At 45.2% G+C, this 22,681-nt stretch overlaps 1 protein-coding gene across 1 annotated transcript in view; it reads left to right on the forward strand.

Moving 5' to 3' along the window:
- The window catches only part of LOC134352297 (uncharacterized), a 130,230-nt gene that overhangs the window by 100,076 nt on the left and 7,473 nt on the right, over positions 1–22,681 (forward strand). Inside the window, exons 13-16 of the mRNA XM_063059588.1 lie at positions 3,467–3,643; positions 5,360–5,513; positions 8,475–8,599; positions 10,428–10,561. Of these exons, the coding sequence (XP_062915658.1) occupies positions 3,467–3,643; positions 5,360–5,513; positions 8,475–8,599; positions 10,428–10,561 (590 nt within the window). The remainder of the gene's footprint in view (positions 1–3,466; positions 3,644–5,359; positions 5,514–8,474; positions 8,600–10,427; positions 10,562–22,681) is intronic.

Here is a 22,681-nt window from a genome sequence, read left to right on the forward strand (position 1 = left end):
TGTAAATTATCCCAGGAAATAAGTCCAGGACCAGCCTATTGACTGAGGGTGTCTGACCCTCCTAGGGAGGAGTTGTAAAGTTTGATGGCTACAGGCAGAAATGACTTCCTATGACGCTCTGTGTTGCATCTCGGTGGAATGAGTCTCTGGCTGAATGTACTCCTGTGCCCACCCAGTACATTATGTAGTGGATGAGAGACATTGTCCAAGATGGCATGCAACTTGGACAGCATCCTCTTTTCAGACACCACCGTGAGAGAGTCCAGTTCCATCCCCACGACATCACTGGCCTTACGAATGAGTTTGTTGATTCTGTTGATGTCTGCTACCCTCAGCCTGCTGCATCAATGGTTTCTTTGCATCAGTTTTCACTGTGGAAGACACTAACAGTGTGCTAGAGGTCGTTGAGTGGAATGCTTTGCCACAGACTGCCGTGGAGGCCAAGTCTGTGGGTATATTTAAAGCAGAAGTTGATAATTTCCTGATTGGTCAGGGCATCAAAGGATATAGTGAGAAGTGATCTGGGATCAGCCATGATGGAATGGCAGAGCAGACACGATGGGCTGAATGGCCTAATTCTGCTCCTATGTCTTATAGAGCACAAGTCACTGGAGAAAATTAGAGGGTCAGGCAGCACCCTCAGAGGGAGACAGACAGTCAATGATTTGGGTCAAGACCTTTCAACTGGACTGGATTGGAAAAGAAGTTGGATCAAGGGTTGGTTCTAGAGGGGTTACGAGATGGCTTTTTAGAGCAGCTTGTGGTTGAGTCCACTCTGGCATCAGCTATTCTAGATTGGGTTTTGTGCAATGAACCAGAACTGATTAGAGAGCTTAAGGTAAAAGAACCCTTAGGGAAAATGATCATAATATGATCGAATTCACCTGAAATTTGAGAAGGAGAAGCTAAAGTCAGATGTATCAGTATTGTAGTGGAATAAAAGGAATTGCAGAGGCATGAGAGAGGAACAAGCCAAAATTGATTGGAAAAGAACACTGGCAGGGATGACGGCAGAGCAGCAATGGCTGGAATTCTGGGAAGCAATTCAGAAGGCGCAGGATATATACATCCCAAAGAGGAAGAAATATTCAAAAGGTAAGATGACATAACTGTGGCTAACAAGAGAAATCAAAGCCTACATAAAAGAGCAAAAATTAGTGGAAAGTTAGAGGATTGGGAAGCTTCAAAAAACCAACAGAAGGCAATTAGAAAGGTTATTAAGGATGGAATATGAAAGAAAGCTAGCCAATAATATTACAAAGGATACTAAAAGTTCCGGAAGACTGGAAAATTTCAAATGTCACTTCACTCTTCAAGAAGGGAGAGAGGCAGAAGAAAAGAAATTATTGGCCAGTTAGTCTGTCCTCAGTGGTTGGGAAAATATTGGAGCTGAATGTTAAGGATGTGGTTTTGGGGTACTTGGAGGCACAAGATAAGATAGGCTGCAGTCAGCATGGTTTCCTGAATGGAAAATCTTGCCTGACAAATCTGTTGGAATTCTTTGAAGAAATGAGAAGCAGGGTAGACAACGGAGAATCATTGATGGATGTTGTGTACGTGGATTTTCAGAAGGCCTTTGACAAAGTGCCACACATGAGACTGCTTAACAAGCTATGAGCCCATGGTATTACAGGAAAGATTCCAGCATGGATAAACCAGTGGCTGATTGGCAGGAGGCAGAGGCGGAATAAAGGGAGCCTCTTCTGACTAGTGGTGTCCCACAGGGGTCTGAGTTGGGGCCAATTCTTTTACGTTCTATGTCAAAGAGTTGAATAAGGGAATTGATGGCTTTGTTGCAAAGTTTGCAGGTGATATGAAGGGCAGGTAGTTTTGAGGAAGTAGAGAGGGTACAGAAGGACTTAGACAGATTAGGAGAATGGGCAAAAAAATGGCAGATGAAATATAGTGTTGGGAAGTGAATGGCCCTGCACTTTGCTAGAAAAAAATAAAAGGGTAGACTATATTCTGAATGGAGAGAAAATTCAAAAAATCTGAGGTGCAAAGGGACACTGGAGTTCTCATATGTGATTCCCTAAAGGTTCACTTGCAGGTTGAGTAAGTGGTGAGGAAGGTAAATGCAATGTTAGCATTGATTTCAAGAGGACTGGAATATTAAAGCAAGGTTGTAATGATGAGGCTACTGATGAGGTCTCACTTCGTGTATTGTGAGCAAGTTTGGGCCCTATATCTAAGAAAGGATGTGCTGAAACTGGAGAGGGTTCAAAGGAGGTTCACAAAAATGATTCCAGAATTAAACGGCTTGTCATGTGAAGAGCATTGGATGACTCTGGGCCTGTATTCATTTGAATTCAGAAGAATGACAGGTGACCTTATTGAAACCTATTGAATGTTGAAAGGTCTTGATAGTGTGGATGTAGAGCAGATTTTTTTTTAGATTATGAGAACACTCAGTCCTCTTTTTATTGTCATTTAGAAATGCATACATGCATTAAGAAATGATACAATGTTTCTCCAGAGTGATATCACAGAAAACAGGACAAACCAAAGACTAACACTGACAGAACCACATAATTATAACATATAGTTACAGCAGTGCAAAGCAATACCATAATTTGATGAAGAACAAACCATGGGCATGGTAAATAAAGTCTCAAAAGTCCCCAAGTCGATCGACTCCCAAGTCCCTGATAGCAGGCGGCAAAAGGGAGAAACTCCCTGCCATAAACCTCCAGGCACCGTCAACTTGCCGATGCCTTGGAAGCAGCCGACCCCAGCGGACCCTGAGTCCATCTGTCCGAAAACTTCGAGCTTCCAACCAGCCTCTCCGATACAGCCTCCCGAGCGCCATCCTCTGCCGAGCGCCTTCGACCTCTCCCCGGCCGCTGAAACACACAAAGCCGAGGATTCGGGGCCTTCTTCTCCGGAGATTCCGGTTACCACACAGTAGCAGCAGCAGCGAAACGGGCATTTCAGAAATTTCTCCAGATGTTCCTCCGTACTCTCACGTCTGTCTCCATCAAATCAGAATTATGCACGGTCCTCTAATTGACAGATAACAGACATCATCACCGAAGTGGCTGCACGCACTGCCGACACGCCGCCATCTTCTCCTCCTCCTATGGTGGGACACCCTAAGACTAGAGGACACAGCCTCAGAAATGAGGGGTGTCCTTTTAGAATGGAAATAAGGAGGCATTTCTTATCCAGAGAGTGATGAATCTGTGTAATTCGTTGCAACAGGTGGCTGTGGAGGTCAAATCATTGCGTATATTTAAGGCAGAGGTGGATAGATTTTTGATTGGTTGGGGCATGAAGGGATATGAGAGCAGGCAGGAGACTGGGACTTGGAGGGAAATGGATTAGCCATGATGAAATGATGAAGCAGACTGGATGGGTCAAATGGCCTAATTCTGCTCCGAAATCTTACGGGTTTATGGTCTAAGAGATTAAATGGTCCTCTGTTCCTAAAAGTCTCTGCATTTGGTCTTTTCTTCTGTGCTGCCAGGAAGGTTGAGACTTCGGGAGAGGGTGCTGTCACTGCTCAAGCATTTAAGGAGATTCTTGAAAAATACTTCCAGACTGATCTCTCTGAGAATCAACTTAACAGCCTCTTGACCAGAGTCGGTGATCTGCAAACCAACCTGGTGTCCTACTCAAAGTTCCTGTCCCTTTTCCAAGACCGGTGAGTTACCCACCTCCGACAGTCACAGATTCCGGGGTACCTACGGAGTCATAGAGCACAAAACCTGGCACTTGTAGATCTCAACTGATTGTGTCTGTTTTAAATGAAACAACCCCTTATTGGGCAGTCTCCCCTCACAGCTACAACAATTCAACCCTGGGAACATTCTTGTTGGTTGCCACAGTAATATCATGGATAGCACAACGTTATTACAGCTCGAGCACTGGCCGCCACGGTAATGTAGCCAGTTAGCACAATGCTACTACAGTTCAGAGCATCACAGTTCCCAGTTCAAGCACAGTGTCCTCCGTAAAGAGTCTGTACGTTTTCTCTGTAACCGCGTGGGTGACCCCTGGGTGCCCTGGTTCATTGCAAATTGTTCTGTGATGAAGCTAGGGTTAAATCGGTGTGTTGCTGGTGGCAGCTTGAAAGCCTGGAAGGACCTGTTGCACGCTGTATCTCTAAGCTCATAGTCGCTGGCAGCCAACCAGAAAAGGATCCCTTTATTCCCCAAAAATGCTGCCCGATGAACCATAAGGCGTGAAAAGGAAGAACAAAATAAAAATAAAGATAAAGTAGACCCCTCTCCCACAGTCTCAAGTGCAGACACATCCGTCCTGTAGTGTAGTGGCTGCTGTCTGACTTGGAATGTGGCTTGAACTGGAGGCTTCGTCCAATTCCAGCATCTCCCTTGTCTCTTGCCTTGCCAATAAAGACAGAGAGACACAGAACATGGAAACAGGCAATTCGGCCCAGCCTGTTTATACTAACCAGTGAGTATCATCCAAATAAATACCATCTCCCAGCACTTGGCCTGTAGCCTGGGTGATTGCAATGCTCATTGAGACAATTCTGAAATACCATCAGTGTTTCTGGTCCCCCCACTCTCCAGCCATGTGCTCCTTGTGTTCCCCTCCCTCAGAGTGAGAAGGTCCCCCTCAGATCTCTTCCCTTAACCTAAATCTATGCACTCTGGTTTTATCTGCCTCCAGTATGGGGAAAAGGTTCCTGCTGTCCACCCAATCTATACCCCTCATAAATGTATATACCTCAGTTATATCCCAAGTAAATTTCCTCTGCTCCAGGGAGAACAGACCGGGCCTCTCCAGCCTCTCCTCATAACTGAACTACTCCATATCCCATCCGCTCGTATCCCATCTGCTCTCGTAACAGCAGCTTATGGGTGATGCCGTAGCCTAGGCAGCATGGCAAGGTAGCAGATAGTGTTACACTATCACATCACCAGCGCTCAGAGTTCAATTTCCACCACTGTTTGTAAGGAGTTTGTACGTTCTCCCTGTGACCATGAGGGTTTCCTCTGGGTGCTCCAGTTTCCTCCCACATTCCAAAGATGTAGGCGTTAGCAGGGGCTAGTAAGTTGTTATTTTGGCACCAGAGCATGGTGACCGTTGTGGGCTGCCCCGAGCACATCCTCGGACTATATTGGTTATTGATGCAAATGACACATTTCAGTGTGTGTTTTGATGTTCCGATGCACTTGTGACACAAAAAGCTAATGTTTTAAAACTCTTTAACCTTACCCATTCATGCCATTGCCTTCTTGCCTTCTGGGATTTATGATCATGTCTGCTGAGGATATTAATTCCTCGGTACCTCTCAGTATTTCCCAGTTTGTGTGCCTCTGTACATTTGCTTCCCCCCCCCCCCCCCCCGTTACTCCAATAAGCTGAAGATAATCTCTTTGACTGGTTGTAGACCCAGCACAGGAGAGTTGAAAGAAGAGGTCAGCAAATGTTCCAATCTCATGAAGAATAAAAACGAACGAATTGACAGAATACGGTACAGGGAGAGGTTCGGCAGTGACTGGGCAAGATATGGCTTTGCACAGAAACCACGTCCGCTACAAGAGGTAAACGGTCACCTTGGTCATATCTTCACGGGGGAAGTCACAGTACTCTGAGCAGCCATCACCAAAATGTGTCAGGAAATGTAGAGAAGCTTTGACCCAAAAGCAGAGTGGCGGAAACAATTCAGCAGAGAACTATAACTTTAATAATAAATTGCAAAATAACAACCACGAGGAGCCACAAAACAAGAGAGAACAGAAACTCAACACAACAAGCAACAAGGTAAACTTTAGGCAGGGAGAGGGAAAGTTTGGAGCAATTGGTTGAGGCCAGTTGGTTCGATGAGTGAACAAGGTCTGTGGATGAGAACGGGTTAAATAGGCTGCCGGTGACGAGTGCAGGTGAATCCTGATAGCTGAGTGGAGAGTGAGAGGTGTTTGCTTGTGCAGGCGGAGGTGTCAGTGAGAGTAGGCCTGACACTAGGGCGTGAGCCAAATCGACGTGACTTGGTGCACAATTCATAATCAGTCTTTGCAAATGCAGCAAAGCCCTCAAACACACTGAGGGGTTTGAGAATGCATCTCATTGTCCAGGGAGCAGTGAGACTCTAGAACTGGGGAAGGGTTGAGCTGGAGAGTTTCAATGGGAGGTGGGAAAAGAGGATCATGCTGATTGAAATTGGACTTGGTTTATTGTTTATTTAGAGACGGAACAGACCCTTCTGACCCAACAAGCCCACACTGTCCAGCAACCCACCAATTTAACCCCAGCCTAATCCCAGGACAATTTACAATGTCCAATTAGCCTACTAACCAGTATGGAGTATGGGGGTGGGGGGGGAAGCTCGAGTACCCAGAGGAAACACATCCACTCACAGGAAGAACATAGACGTTCCTTACATTCAGGGCCAGAACTGAACTCTGAACCCTGATGTCCCTGAGTTGTAATAACATCATGCTAACCTCTGCCCTACCATGGAGCCCCCAGCAAAGGATCTCAGAAAGATCACAGAGTCATAGAACCATTAAACCATTACTCTCACAAGCAGGGGAATGCCCTGCCGGGGGTGGTGGTAGACGCAGATACTGTACATTAGGGATATTTCAGAGACTCTTAGACAGACACATGGCTGATAGAAAATGGAGGGTTATGCAGGAGGGAAGGGTTAGTTGGTTATCAGGCTGGCACAACACTGTGGACTGAAGGGGCCTGTACTGTGCTGATTCAGATTTATTTGTCACACGTACATGGAAATGTACAGTGAAGCGTGTCATTTGTGTTAACAACAAACACGATATAAGGGCCTGCTCAGAGCAGCCTACAAGTGTCGCCACATATTCCAGTGCCAACATGGCGTACCCACTATACTCAGCAGAACATACAAAAACGTGAAACAAAACAGAGCAAAACAAGCCCCTTTCCTCTCTTCCTCCCACCCATCCTCGTCCCCCTTCCTCTCTTCTACCCCATCCTACCTTCCTCCCCCCTCCACATCCTCTCTTCTTCCCTCCTTCCCATCTCCTCTCTTCTACCCTGTCCCCCTTCCCCCTCTCTGCAACCCTCATTCTTTCCCTCCCTCATCCTCTCCCCCCTCCTGTACTGCCCATACAGATCAGATCATTACATGGGGCAAGATAAAACAGTAACAGAGAGTAGAGTAAGGTGCGGGTTGCTGAGCTACAGATCAAGCTGAGGCATTTAAGCATTGGTTGGACCACACTTCAGCACTGAGAGCAGCTTTGGGCCTCTTATCTAAGAAAAAATCTGCTGACATTGGAGAGAGTGCACAGGACGGTTACGAGAATGATTCCAGGAATGGCAGGGTTAACGTATGCGGAGTTTTCGATGTCTCTGGGCCTGTGCTAGCTGGAGTTTACAAGAATAAGGGAAATCCCATTGAAACCTATTGATATTGAAAGACATTGAGAGCGGATATAGAGAGAACAGCTGGGGAGCCTAGGACCAGAGGGGACAGCCTCAGAATAGAAGGACGTCCCTTTAGATCAGAGATGAGAAGGAATTTCTTTAGCCAGAGGGAGGTGAATCCATGGAATTGCCACAGGCAGCTGTGGAGGCCAAGTCATTGAGCATATTTAAAACGGTGGTTGGCAAGTTCTTGATTAGTCAGGGTGTCAAAGGTTACAAGAAGAAGGCAGCAGAGTGGGACTGAGAGGAAAAATACATCAGACAGGATTGAATGGCAGAGCAGACTTAATGGGCTGAATGGCCAAATTCTCCTCCTATATCTAATGGCCTTAGTTATTATCTCTCTCAACCCCATTCCCCTGCCTTCTCCTGGCTCCCTGTCAAGGTATCAAACCCATTCCCACAACCCTGCATTTTTCCCTACGTCCATGTGTCTATCTCTTTGCTGACCCATCAGAAGGTTCTCAGAGGGGTTCGTGACAACACAAAAGAGTGTTGATGCTGCAATCTGAAGCAGAAAAGCAAACTCAGTGTCAAGCAGCAACTGTGGAGGCCAAATTTCTAAGTTAATTTACTGTCAAAGTATATATACGTCACCAAATACTGCCCTGAGATTCATTTTCTTATGGGCATTCACAGAAAAAACAAAGAAACACCAAAAAGCAATCAAAATAATAACAATAATAAATAAATAAGCAATAAATATTGAGACCATGAGATGAAGAGTCCTTGAAAGTGAGTCCATAGGTTGTGGGAACAGTTCAGTGATGGAGAGAGTGAGGTTGAGTGAACTTATTCCCTCTGGTTCAGGACATTGATAGTTCCTGAACCTGGTGGTGCGGATCCTGAACTCCTGTGAAAAGTGAATGTGGCCTGGGTGGTGGGGGTCCCAAATGATGGATGCTGTTTTCCTGCCACTGCGGTCCATATAGAGGTGCTCAATGGTGGGGCACCTGCAGAGAGAGAGACCGTTAACATGTCAGATTGACCATACTGGTGATACCTGGTGGATCCACACTTGTAAAGGTAGTCGGTGGAGGGGGAGGGGGTTTACCTGTCCGCCGCTCACTCCCTCTCTCCTTGCCTGGCCTCTCCAGCTGCGGTCCATCGTCTGGAACCTCCTGCAGAAACGGTTCCGACCCTTCTGTAAGGTGTTTGTGAGCATCTGCATCAATGATGACTGCACTGCAGACAAGGAGAAGCTGGACAGCATCCTGCTGAGGTAAGGTCACGATAACGTGTGATAAGAGGGCAGAATACAGGCGGGGGGGGCGGTGGAATAGACCCCCACATCATTCAAGAAGCATCTAGTTAAACCGTAGAATTGTCAAGGCACTAAAGGCTATGGAGCTAACTTGGGTAAGTGACACTAGTTATAGACAAGTACAGTGATAGGCATGGACACGATGGGCCAAAGGGTCTGCTCCTGTGCTGAACAAATGGTTGCCTCTGTGTGTTGCATAAAAAGGCCACAATTGCTCATTAGTGGCTGACAGGGGCATTGTGTCAACGGAGATGTCTTGGGACGTGACTCCAAGCTCAGTGATCTTCATTGCAAGTTAAGTGTTCCTTGTTACATGGGCAAAAGCAAACTGTTTCCTCATCTCATTGCCAATCCCATCCTGCAGTTCCACTGAATCCATTGGAAGGGGGAAAGCTGGAAGGTGATAGGTGAAGCCAGGAGGGTGGGAAAGGTGAAGAGGTGAAGACACAGAGAACAGTAGAGATCACAGAGGGGAAACAGTGACCCTCTCGCACCTGGCTTCACCCATCACCTTCCCCTCCCCCAACGTTTTATTCCAATGTCTTCCCCTTTCCTTTCCAGTCCTGATGAAGGGTCTTGGCCTGAAATCTTGACTGTTCATTTCAGTGGATTCTGCCCGACCTGCTGAGTTCCTCCAGCATTTTGTGTCTGTTGTTATAAATAAATTAATCTGCATCTGAATTTGAATCGAAAGATACTGTGAAATACATCGTTTGCATTGACAACCAACACAAGCTAAGGATGTGTCACCACACATTCTGATGTCAGCTTTAAGGTCAAGTTCAGTTTATTGTCATTCAAGTGCACACATGTGAATAGCCCAGTGAACAATGTTCCTCCAGACCAATGTGCACAACATGGGACATGTAACTCACACAACATACAAAGTAATATTAACTCTTGTACATTGACAAGTACAAAGGTACATTGGTTCTCTTTTTGAGTGCTGTTTCAGACTCTGATATTTACAGAAAGATGCTGCAAAAGGGCTAGTAACATCATGAAGGATCCCACCCACCCTGTTCATGGACTGTTTGTTCCACTCCCATCAGAGAGGAGGCTATGTAACATCCATACCAGGACCACCAGAATCAAAAACAGTTACTTTCCTCAAGCAGTAAGGCTGATCAACACCTCCACCCACTAACCCACCCCTCCACACCCCCAACCACCACTACTTTATCATTTCCTATCAGTTACCTTATGTACAGCCCAGCATCGTATTACGGACATACAATCAATCTATGTATATAAGCTCTCTCTATGTATTTATATTGTGTTTTTTACTATTGTGTTTTTTTGTGCTGTATTGGATCTGGAGTAACAATTAATTCATTTTCTTTACGCTTGTGTTCTGGAAATTATATTAAACAATTTTGAATCTTGAATCAGAAAATAGAAAGCATTTCAGGTCACATTTTGTAAGTGATGAGACCTGGGTGGTGTCAGGGAGTTCGGGAGTCTCACAGCCTGGGAGAGAAAGCTATTTCCTATCCTAACAGTTCTTGTCCTAATGCTATGGTGTACCTCCTGCCTGATGGTGGGGGTCAGAGAGGTCGTTGGATGGATGGGAGCGACCGCAACAACAACAGAACAACAGCAAAACAAGACCTTTTCCTCCCCCAACCCACCAAACGCCTCCCCACGCAAATTCAGACGGACTGTCCTCTAACTTCTGGACAGGCTGTCCCCAGGCTGCCAGCCTCCAGTGTACTCAGATCTGAGACGGACGTGCGATAAATAATCTGAAATCTGAAAGTCTGCTGCTGTTGACTGAACGTTACAGGATGAACGTCATCCTTCTCCCCATGGAGCTTGAGAAGTTGTGGTACAGCTTGCCGATCAGCTGCCCCATGGAAGCAATCTCACTGAGGAAGTTCCTCCGACACTTCAGCAGACTGAAAAAGGCAAAGGACTCGGGTAGGTGAGGCATCTGTGTCGTGCTGATGATCTAGGAGAAGGACGGGAGAAATCGTAGTTCAAAGTTCAGGGTAGATTTATTATCAAGGTACATACATGTCACCATATACAACCCTGAGATTCATTTTTTGCAGGCAATCACAGAAAATACAAGAAACACAATCAAATCAATGAAAGTCTGCACACAAGACGGCCAAACAACCAGTGTACAAAATACAACAAACTGTGCAAATATAAAAACAGAAAAAAATAACTATAATAAATTAGTAATAAATATCGAGAACATGAGATGAAGAGTCCTTGAAAGTGAGTCCAGTGTTAGGGGGAAGTAAAATTGAGAGAAGTTATCCTGTCTGGTTCAAGAGCTTGATGGTTGAGGGTTAATAACTCTCTGTGAACCTGGTGGGGTGGGTCCTGAGGCTCCTGTACCTCCTTCCTGCTGAGAGCAGTGTGAAGAGAGCACGGCCTGGATGGTGGGGTTCCCTGGTGATGGATGCTGCTTTCCTGCGACAGCGCTCCGTGTAGATGTGCTCATTGGTGGGGAGGGATATACCTGGCTGGACTGGGCTGTATCAGCTACTTTTCATAGTCAGAGTTTGCAGATCCCTTTCGCATCCAGTTCCCACACAACTCCCTCATCCTGTATCTCCCATAGTGTCCAAAATCCCGTCCAACTGGGTGGGGAAATAGTGGCTGGAATTTAATCCTGACAAAATCCCATCCATCTGGGTGGAGAAATGGCAAACGGAATCGAGCAGTAAGAAGGGAGCATGACCTGGATAGTGGGGGTCCCTGATGATGGATGCTACTTTCCTGTGACAATGCTTCATGTAGGTGTGCTTAATGAAGGTGGGGGGGCTTTTCCTGTGATGGACTGGGCCGTATCTACTACTTATTACGATATTTCCTGTTCAAGGGCATTGGTGTTTCCATACTGGACTGTGATGCAGTCAGTCAATATACTCTCTGCCACACAGTTATAGAAGTTAGTCAAAGTTATACATGTCATGCCAAACCTTCACAAATTCCTAAGGAAGTAGAGACACTGCCATGATTTTTTTGTAACTGCACTTGCGTGCTGGGGCCAGGATAGCTCCTCGGAATTTAAAGTTGCTGACACTTTCTACCTCTGATCCTCTGATAACACCAGACCATCGACCTGTGGTTTCCTCCTCCTGAAGTCAATAATCATCTTCCTGGTCTTGCTGTCATTGTGTAAGAAATTATTGCAGTGGCACCACTCAACCCAATTTTCAATCTCCCTCCTATACATGATTCGTCACCACCTTTGGTTTGGCCCATGACAGTGGTGTCTTCAGCAAACTTAAATATGGCAGAGTAGAGCAGGAGGTCAAGCATATGGCTGTGTGGCGCACCGCTGCTGATGGAGATTGTGGAGGAGATATTGCCAATCTGAACTGACTGGGGTCTGCAAGTGAGGAAATTGAGGATTTTAAGGGATGATGGTATTGAATACCAAGCTGTAGTCAATAAAGTCCATCCCTCAGATTCCCCTTAAACATTTCATCATTCACTCTTAATCCATGACCTCCAGTAGTAATCTGACTCAACCTCAGCCTGCTTACATCTATACCCCTTATCATTTTGTATTCCTCTATCAAATATCCCCTCATTCTCCTACACTCTAGAGAATACAGTCCTGACCTATTCAAACCTTTCACTATAACTCAGGTCCTCAAGTCCTGGCAACATCCTTGCAAATTTTCTCCGTACTTTTTCAATCTTATTGATATCCTTCCTGTGGTTAGGTGACCAGAACTGCACAAAATACTCCAAATTAGGCCTCACCAACATCTTATCTAACTTCAACATAACATCCCAACTCCTGTGCTCAATACTTTGATTTATGAATGTCAAAGCTTTTTTAAGTATATAAAGGGTAAAAGAGAGTTGAGGGTAGATCTGGGACCAGTAGAAAATGACGCTGGAGATATTGTATTGAGAGACACAGAGATGGCAGAGGAACTGAATGCGTATTTTGCATCTGTCTCCACAGTGGAAGACGTCTGCAGTATACCGGGCATTCAAGAGTGTCAGGGAAGTGAAGTTTGTGCAGTGAAAATTACAACTGAGAAGATGCTCAGGAAGTTTAATGGTCTGAGGGTGGATAAATCTCCTGAACCCTCAGGTTCCAAAGGAAGTAGCTGGAGAGATTGCAGAGGCATTAACAATGATCTTTTCAGAATCGATAGATTCTGGCATTGTACCGGATGACTGGAAAATTGCAAGTGTTACACCGCAATTTCAGACGGGTGCGAGGCAGCAGATAGGAAACTATAGACCTGTTAGCCTGATATCAGTGGTTGGGAAGTTGTTGGAATCGATTGTTAGGGATGAGATTATGGAGTACCTGGAGGCACATGACAAGATGGGCCAAAGCCAGCATGATTTCCTGAAAGGAAAATCCTGCCTGACTAACCTACTGCAATTTTTTGAGGAAATTACAAGCAGGGTAGACAAAGGAGATGTGGTGTACTTGGATTTTCAGAAGGCCTTTGACAAGGTGCCGTACATGAGACTGCTTAGCAAGATAAGACCTATGGAATTACAGGGAAGTTACTATCATGGGTGGAGCGTTGGCTGATCGGCAGAAAACAGAGAGTGGGAATTAAGGGATCCTATTCTGGCTGGCTGCCGGATACCAGTGGAGTTCCACAGGGGTCAGTGTTGGGACCACTGCTTTTTATGATGTATGTCAATGATTTGGACTCTGGGATTAATGGATTTGTGGCTAAATTTGCCGATGATACTAAGATAGGTGGATGAGTGGAGGAGTGATGAGGAAACAGAGAGCCTGCAGAGGGACTTGGATAGTTTTGGGGAATGGGCAAAGAAGTAGCAAATGAAATACAATGTTGGAAAGTGTATGGTCATGTACTTTGGTGGAAGAAATAAACAGGCAGACTATTATTTAGATTGGGGAGAGAATTCAAAATGCAGAGATGCAAAGGGACTTGGGAGTCCTTGTGCAGGATACCCTAAAGGTTAACCTCCAGGTTGAGTCGGTGGTGAAGAAGGCGAATGCAATGTTGGCATTCATTTCTAGAGGTATAGAATATAAGAGCAGAGATGTGATGTTGAAGCTCTATAAGGCACTCGTGAGAACACTCTTGGAGTATTGTGTGTAGTTTTGGGCTCCTTATTTTAGAAAGGATATACAGACATTGGAGAGGATTCAGAGAAGATTCATGAGAATGATTCCAGGAATGAAAGGGTTACCGTATGAGGAATGTCTGGCAGCTCTTGGGCTGTATTCCCTGGAGTTTGGGAGAATGAGGGGGGATCCAGAAACATTCCGAATGTTAAAAGGCCTGAACAGATTAGATATGGCAAAGTTATTTCCCGTGGAAGGGGAGTCTAGAACAAGAGGGCACGACTTCAGGACGTCCATTTAGAACTGAGATGTGGAGAAATTACTTTAGTCAGAGGGTGGTAAACCTGTGGAATTCGTTTCACGAGTGGCTGTGGAGGCCAAGTCATTGGGTGTATTTAAGCCAGATAGATAGGTTCTTGATTAGCCAGGGCATCAGAGGGTATGGGGAGAAGGCAGGGGAGTGTGGATGACTGGAAGAATTGGATCAGCCCATGATTGAATGGTGGAGCAGACTTGATAGGCCGAATGGCCTGTTTCTGCTCCTGTGTCTTATGGTCTTATGTGTCAAAAGCTTTCTTTATGACCTGTGCTTGTGTTTATTAGTTGATGAATTGAGTTTAAGAGTCAGTAAACTATGCTGTCGCCTTATCAATCTCTGGTTAGGCCACACCTGGAGAACTGCATTACGCCCCATTATGGGAAGAATGTGGAGGCTTTGGAAAGGATGCTGAAGAGGTTTACCAGGATGCTGCCAGGATTAGGGGGCATGACTAGAGTAAAAGGTTAGACAAACTTTTGTTGTTTTCTCTGGAGCAGCAGAGACCGAGGGGAGACCTGCTAGGTGTTTATATGTTTCTGAAATGCATCGAGCAGACAGATGGTATCCCTTTCCTAGGGTCGAAATATCTAGTGCTAGAGGGCACGTATTTAAAGTGAGGGGGATAAGTTCAAAGGGGATGTGTCGGGCAAGTTTGTTTTTGCACAGAGGGTGGAGGATGTCTTCAGTGCACTGCCAAGGATGGTGATGGAGATAGATATGGTGGAGGATTTTAAGATCTGCGGGGCAAGTTTGTTCTTATGCCAAAAGTGGAATGTGCTGTCCTGGGTGGTGAAGGAGGTAAATATAATAGACAAAGTCAAAGTAAGTTTATTAACCCAGTATGTGTATGTTACCACATACAACACCGAGATTTATTTTCTCGCAGATGTTTACAGGAAAATTAAGAGATACAAATAGAATTTATGAAAAATTCTCAAGAGGCTCTTCAATATGCATATGATTTAGGAGATCTGATAGAGGTTTACAAGATTCAGAGGCATAGATAGAGTAGACAGACGGTATCCTTTTCCCGGGGTTGAAGTGCACAATGTTAGAGGGCATGCGTTTAAGGTGAGAGGGGGTATTTTCAAAGGAGATGTGAGAGGCAAGTTATTCACACAGGGTGGTGGTAGAGGCAGATCATTAGAGACATTTAAGAGACGTTTGGATACGCAAATAAATGTGAGAAAGAGGAGGATAGGACATTACGTTGGCAGAAGGGATTAGTTTAGTTGGCTAATTTAATTGGATCAGCACAACACTGTATGCTGTACTGCTGTGCTGTGTCACGTATATACGTACTGTTCTGTGTCTGTGTATTGTTCTGTGTATATGTACCATTCTATGTCTGTGTACTGTTCTGTGTATACAGTATGTACCATTCTATGTCTGTGTACTGTTCTGTGTATACAGTATGTACCATTCTGTCTGTGTACTGTTCTGTATATACAGTATGTACCATTCTATGTCTGTGTATTGTTCTGTGTATATGTACCATTCTGTCTGTGTACTGTTTTTATACAGTATGTACCATTCTATGTGTACTGTTCTGTGTATACAGTATGTACCATTCTATGTCTGTGTACTGTTCTGTGTATATGTACCATTCTATGTGTACTGTTCTGTGTATACAGTATGTACCATTCTGTGTCTGTGTACTGTTCTGTGTATATGTACTATTCTGTGTCTGTGTACTGTTCTGTATATACCGTATGTACCATTCTATGTCTGTGTATATGTACCATTCTGTCTATGTACTGTTCTGTTTATACGGTATGTAACATAGAAACATATAGAAACATAGAAAATAGGTGCAGGAGTAGGCCATTCGGCCCTTCGAGCCTGCACTGCCATTTATTATGATCATGGCTGATCATCCAACTCAGAACCCCGCCCCAGCCTTCCCACCATACCCCATGACCCCCGTAGCCACAAGGGCCATATCTAACTCCCTCTTAAACATAGCCAATGAACTGGCCTCAACAGTTTGCTGTGGCAGAGAATTCCACAGATTCACCACTCTCTGTGTGAAGAAGTTTTTCCTAATCTCGGTCCTAAAAGGCTTCCCCTCTATCCTCAGACTGTGACCCCTCGTTCTGGACTTCCCCAACATCGGGAACAATCTTCCTGCATCTAGCCTGTCCAATCCCTTTAGGATCTTATACGTTTCAATCAGATCCCCCCTCAATCTTCTAAATTCCAACGAGTACAAGCCCAGTTCATCCAGTCTTTCTTCATATGAAAGTCCTGCCATCCCAGGAATCAATCTGGTGAACCTTCTTTGTACTCCCTCTATGGCAAAGATGTCTTTCCTCAGATTAGGGGACCAAAACTGCACACAATACTCCAGGTGTGGTCTCACCAAGGCCTTGTACAACTGCAGTAGTACCTCCCTGCTCCTGTACTCGAATCCTCTCGCTATAAATGCCAGCATACCATTCGCCTTTTTCACCGCCTGCTGTACCTGCATGCCCACTTTCAATGACTGGTGTATAATGACACCCAGGTCTCGTTGCACCTCCCCTTTTCCTAATCGGCCACCATTCAGATAATAATCTGTTTTCCTATTTTTGCCACCAAAGTGGATAACTTCACATTTATCCACATTAAATTGCATCTGCCATGAGTTTGCCCACTCACCCAACCTATCCAAGTCACCCTGCATCCTCTTAGCATCCTCCTCACTGCTAACACTGCCACCCAGCTTCGTGTCATCTGCAAACTTGGAGATGCTGCATTTAATTCCCTCATCCAAGTTATTAATATATATTGTAAACAACTGGGGTCCCAGCACTGAGCTTTGCGGTACCCCACTAGTCACCGCCTGCCATTCTGAAAAGGTCCCGTTTATTCCCACTCTTTGCTTCCTGTCTGCTAACCAATTCTCCACCCACACCAATACCTTACCCCCAATACCGTGTGCTTTAAGTTTGCACACTAATCTCCTGTGTGGGACCTTGTCAAAAGCCTTTTGAAAATCCAAATATACCACATCCACTGGTTCTCCCCTATCCACTCTACTAGTTACATCCTCAAAAAATTCTATGAGATTCGTCAGACATGATTTTCCTTTCACAAATCCATGTTGACTTTGTCCGATCATTTCTCCGCTTTCCAAATGTGCTGTTATCACATCCTTGATAACTGACTCCAGCAGTTTCCCCACCACCGACGTTAGGCTAACCGGTCTATAATTCCCCGGTTTCTCTCTCCCTCCTTTTTTAAAAATTGGGGTTACATTAGCCACCCTCCAATCCTCAGGAACTAGTCCAGAATCTAATGAGTTTTGAAAAATTATCACTAATGCATCCACTATTTCTTGGGCTACTTCCTTAAGCACTCTAGGATGCAGATCATCTGGCCCTGGGGATTTATCTGCCTTCAATCCCTTCAATTTACCTAACACCACTTCCCTACTAACATGTATTTCACTCAGTTCCTCCATCTCACTGGACCCTCTGTCCCTTACTATTTCTGGAAGATTATTTATGTCCTCCTTAGTGAAGACAGAACCAAAGTAATTATTCAATTGGTCTGCCATGTCCTTGCTCCCCATAATCAATTCACCTGTTTCTGTCTGCAGGGGACCTACATTTGTCTTTACCAGTTTTTTCCTTTTTACATATCTATAAAAGCTTTTACAGTCCGTTTTTATGTTCTCTGCCAGTTTTCTCTCATAATCTTTTTTCCCCTTCCTAATTAAGCCCTTTGTCCTCCTCTGCTGAACTCTGAATTTCTCCCGGTCCTCAGGTGAGCCACTTTCTCTGGCTAATTTGTATGCTACTTCTTTGGAATTGATACTATCCCTAATTTCTCTTGTCAGCCACGGGTGCACTACCTTCCTTGATTTATTCTTTTGCCAAACTGGGATGAACAATTGTTGTAGTTCATCCATGCAACCTATAAATGCTTGCCATTGCATATCCACCGTCAATCCTTTAAGTGTCATTTGCCAGTCTATCTTAGCTAATTCACGTCTCATACCTTCAAAGTTACCCCTCTTTAAGTTCAGAACCTTTGTTTCTGAATTAACTATGTCACTCTCCATATTAATGAAGAATTCCACCATATTATGGTCACTCTTACCCAAGGGGCCTCTCACGACAAGATCGCTAATTAACCCTTCCTCATTGCTCAAAACCCAGTCCAGAATAGCCTGCTCTCTAGTTGGTTCCTCGACATGTTGGTTCAAAAAACCATCCCGCATACATTCCAAGAAATCCTCTTCCTCAGCACCCTTACCAATTTGGTTCACCCAGTCTACATGTAGATTGAAGTCACCCATTATAACTGCTGTTCCTTTATTGCACACATTTCTAATTTCCTGTTTAATACCATCTCCGACCTCACTACTACTGTTAGGTGGCCTGTACACAACTCCCACCAGCGTCTTCTGCCCCTTAGTGTTACGCAGTTCTACCCATATCGATTCCACATCTTCCTGGCTTATGTCCTTCCTTACTATTGCGTTAATCTCTTCTTTAACCAGCAACGCCACCCCACCTCCCCTTCCTTCATGTCTATCCCTCCTGAATATTGAATATCCCTGAACGTTGAGCTCCCATCCCTGGTCACCCTGGAGCCATGTCTGTGTGATCCCAACTATATCATAATCATTAATAACAATCTGCACTTTCAATTCATCCACCTTATTACGAATGTACCATTCTATGTCTGTGTACTGTTCTGTGTATACGTACTATTCTGTGTCTGTGTACTGTTCTGTATATACCGTATGTACCATTCTATGTCTGTGTACTGTTCTGTGTATATGTACCATTCTATGTCTGTGTACTGTTCTGTGTATACAGTATGTACCATTCTGTGTCTGTGTACTGTTCTGTATATACAGTATGTACCATTCTATGTGTACTGTTCTGTGTATATGTACTATTCTGTGTCTGTGTACTGTTCTGTATATACCGTATGTACCATTCTATGTGTACTGTTCTGTGTATACGTACTATTCTGTGTCTGTGTACTGTTCTGTATATACCGTATGTACCATTCTATGTCTGTGTACTGTTCTGTGTATACAGTATATACCATTCTGTGTCTGTGTACTGTTCTGTGTATATGTACCATTCTATGTCTGTGTACTGTTCTGTGTATACAGTATGTACCATTCTGTGTCTGTGTACTGTTCTGTGTATACAGTATGTACCATTCTGTGTCTGTGTACTGTTCTGTGTATACAGTATGTACCATTCTATGTGTACTGTTCTGTGTATACGTACTATTCTGTGTCTGTGTACTGTTCTGTGTATATGTACCATTCTGTGTCTGTGTACTGTTCTGTGTATACAGTATGTACCATTCTGTGTCTGTGTACTGTTCTGTGTATATGTACCATTCTGTGTCTGTGTACTGTTCTGTGTATATGTACTATTCTGTGTCTGTGTACTGTTCTGTATATACCGTATGTACCATTCTATGTCTGTGTACTGTTCTGTGTATACCGTATGTACCATTCTATGTGTACTGTTCTGTGTATACAGTATGTACCATTCTATGTGTACTGTTCTGTGTATACGTACTATTCTGTGTCTGTGTACTGTTCTGTGTATACCGTATGTACCATTCTATGTGTACTGTTCTGTGTATACGTACTATTCTGTGTCTGTGTACTGTTCTGTGTATATGTACCATTCTGTGTCTGTGTACTGTTCTGTGTATATGTACCATTCTGTGTCTGAGTTCAATGCTGACAGGCAGCTCCTGCGAAGTTGCTGGTGCCAAACTATATGGGTCTCTGCTGTTCCATTGGATTCATCAGCTTATAGAGAAGGGGAGCCTGCTTCTTCTCAATATTGTACTGCCCTGGCTTGGGTACCGGCTTATGTATTGACAGCTAGGATGCAAAGTCGATGGTTAACCCCGACCAAGGTGGGCCCCCTTTCATCTGTGGATATGCTCAGTGTATCAGTGTCTTCAGCCTTCTGAGGTACAGAATTCCAGAGTTTGCCCTTGTGAGAAGAAATTCTGTTCCATTTGTGTCCGAGGTTTCCAATCTGTCTCCAGGGGAACCTAATTTTGGAATTGGTGCCAGGTACTAAATAGGTAGATAGAGAGATAGGATAAGTACTTACTGATCCCAAAGGAAATTACAGTGTCACAGGAGCATTACAAGTGCACAGATATAAATATTAGAAGAGAAGTAGTTACCACAAACAGTCTAACAGGAGGGGGGGGGGGTCATCACTTCCCCACCTATAGGTTGACTCATTATAGAGCCTAATGGCCGAGGGTAAGAATGACCTCATATAGCGCTCTTTGGAGCAGTGCAGTTGTCTTAGTCTATTACTAAAAGTGCTCCTCTGTTCAGCCAAGGTGGCACGCAGAGGGTGAGAAACATTGTCCAGAATTGCCAGGATTTTCCATAGGGTCCTTTGTTCTACCATGGCCTCCAGTACGTCCAGTAGTGTAGGGTATGAATTATACCTATGTTTCCACCCCTTACATTACCCAACACTCGCACCTACAGGAATAGGAAGGTAGCTCAGATGAAGGGAAAAGATCCAGGAGGACTTTAGATTCCTGAGGATTTTGAACAATTTCTCAGGAAGGGGGAACTTCCACAGGTAACGCAGGCTTCACCTCGACAGGAATGGGATCAATATCCTTTTTGCGGGTTGTTCATGCTGTTGGAGAGGATTTAAACAGTCTAGGCAAGGGAACAGCTTCTGGGGGTGGGGGCAGGATTGAATCAGAAAACAGAATCTGGAAAGGGAAGGTTGGGGTTCAGGGGAAGGGGTAAGTGAGCAACATGAGGCAATGGTGCAGGGCTATCAATGGTGTTGGATCCTGATGTTTTTGATCCAAGGTCCTTTTGAGGCACAATTGCTTCACAATTGTTTAATTATGCGCTAGTAGAACAAAGGAATTGGAAACTGTGAGTAGGAGTCTAGCAACAAAGAAACAACAAAAGGAAAAAGATGGCGTGTCAACATGCTCAGACTAAACAATTGCATATACATACTATGGCCACTAGGGGGCATACTGTCTAGTTTGGTGCAGCATCCTCTCACAATACAGTCAGCCCTCCGTATCCACGAGTTCCGTATCCGCGGGTTCAACCAACGTGTATACAGTCAGCCCTCCGTATCCGCGAGTTCCGTATCCGAAATGTAGACAGTCGGCCCTCCGTATCCGCGAGTTCAACCAATGTGTATACAGTCAGCCCTCCGTATCCGCGAGTTCCATACCCGTGGGTTCAACCAACATGTATACAGTCGGCCCTCCGTATCCGCGGGTTCAACCAACATGTAAACAGTCAGCCCTCCGTATCCGCGAGTTCCGTATCCGCGGGTTCAACCAACATGTAAACAGTCAGCCCTCCGTATCCGCGGATTCAACCAACATGTATACAGTCGGCCCTCCGTATCCGCGAGTTCAACCAACATGTAAACAGTCAGCCCTCCGTATCCGCGAGTTCCGTATCCGCGGGTTCAACCAACATGTAAACAGTCAGCCCTCCGTATCCGCGGATTCAACCAACATGTAAACAGTCAGCCCTCCGTATCCGCGAGTTCCGTATCCGCGGGTTCAACCAACATGTAAACAGTCAGCCCTCCGTATCCGCGGATTCAACCAACATGTATACAGTCGGCCCTCCGTATCCGCGAGTTCCATATCCGTGGGTTCAACCAACATGTAAACAGTCGGCCCTCCGTATCCGCGGATTCAACCAACATGTAAACAGTCGGCCCTCCGTATCCGCGGGTTCAACCAACATGTAAACAGTCAGCCCTCCGTATCCGCGAGTTCCGTATCCGCGGGTTCAACCAACATGTAAACAGTCAGCCCTCCGTATCCGCGAGTTCCGTATCCGCGGGTTCAACCAACATGTAAACAGTCAGCCCTCCGTATCCGCGGATTCAACCAACATGTAAACAGTCAGCCCTCCGTATCCGCGGATTCAACCAACATGTAAACAGTCAGCCCTCCGTATCCGCGGGTTCAACCAACATGTAAACAGTCAGCCCTCCGTATCCGCGGATTCAACCAACATGTAAACAGTCAGCCCTCCGTATCCGCGGATTCAACCAACATGTAAACAGTCAGCCCTCCGTATCCGCGGATTCAACCAACATGTAAACAGTCAGCCCTCCGTATCCGCGGATTCAACCAACATGTAAACAGTCAGCCCTCCGTATCCGCGGGTTCAACCAACATGTAAACAGTCGGCCCTCCGTATCCGCGGGTTCAACCAACATGTAAACAGTCAGCCCTCCGTATCCGTGAGTTCCGTATCCGCGGGTTCAACCAACGTGTATACAGTCAGCCCTCCGTATACAGTCAGGATTCCATATCCATGGAATCAACAACCGCGGATCGAAAATATTCGAAAAAAATTCCAGAAAGTTCCAAAAAGCAAAACTTTAATTTGCTGCGCGCCGAGCACTGCGCTGAATCCACGCGAATGAAGTGATGTGCAGCCATACCCTGCAGTTGCCTTCCGCCATTTCACAGATCCTCAGTCTCTTTCCAGCACTCGTTGTTTGAGCATTGTTTGCCTCGCGTCTTGTTCGTTCACTACTTGTGAGTGAGAGGAAGGAGTTTAAGGCTAGTAAGGAATGGCTGGCTGGCTATGTAAAGTGCCACAGCCTCAAGAATGTAAAGATCACGGGAGAATCAGCATCAACTGATGCCGAGGCAGCATCAGCGTTCCCAGAAGAGCTACGAT

This window comes from Mobula hypostoma, chromosome 9 (assembly GCF_963921235.1).
Source record: "Mobula hypostoma chromosome 9, sMobHyp1.1, whole genome shotgun sequence".
Taxonomy (NCBI): Eukaryota; Metazoa; Chordata; class Chondrichthyes; order Myliobatiformes; family Myliobatidae; genus Mobula; species Mobula hypostoma.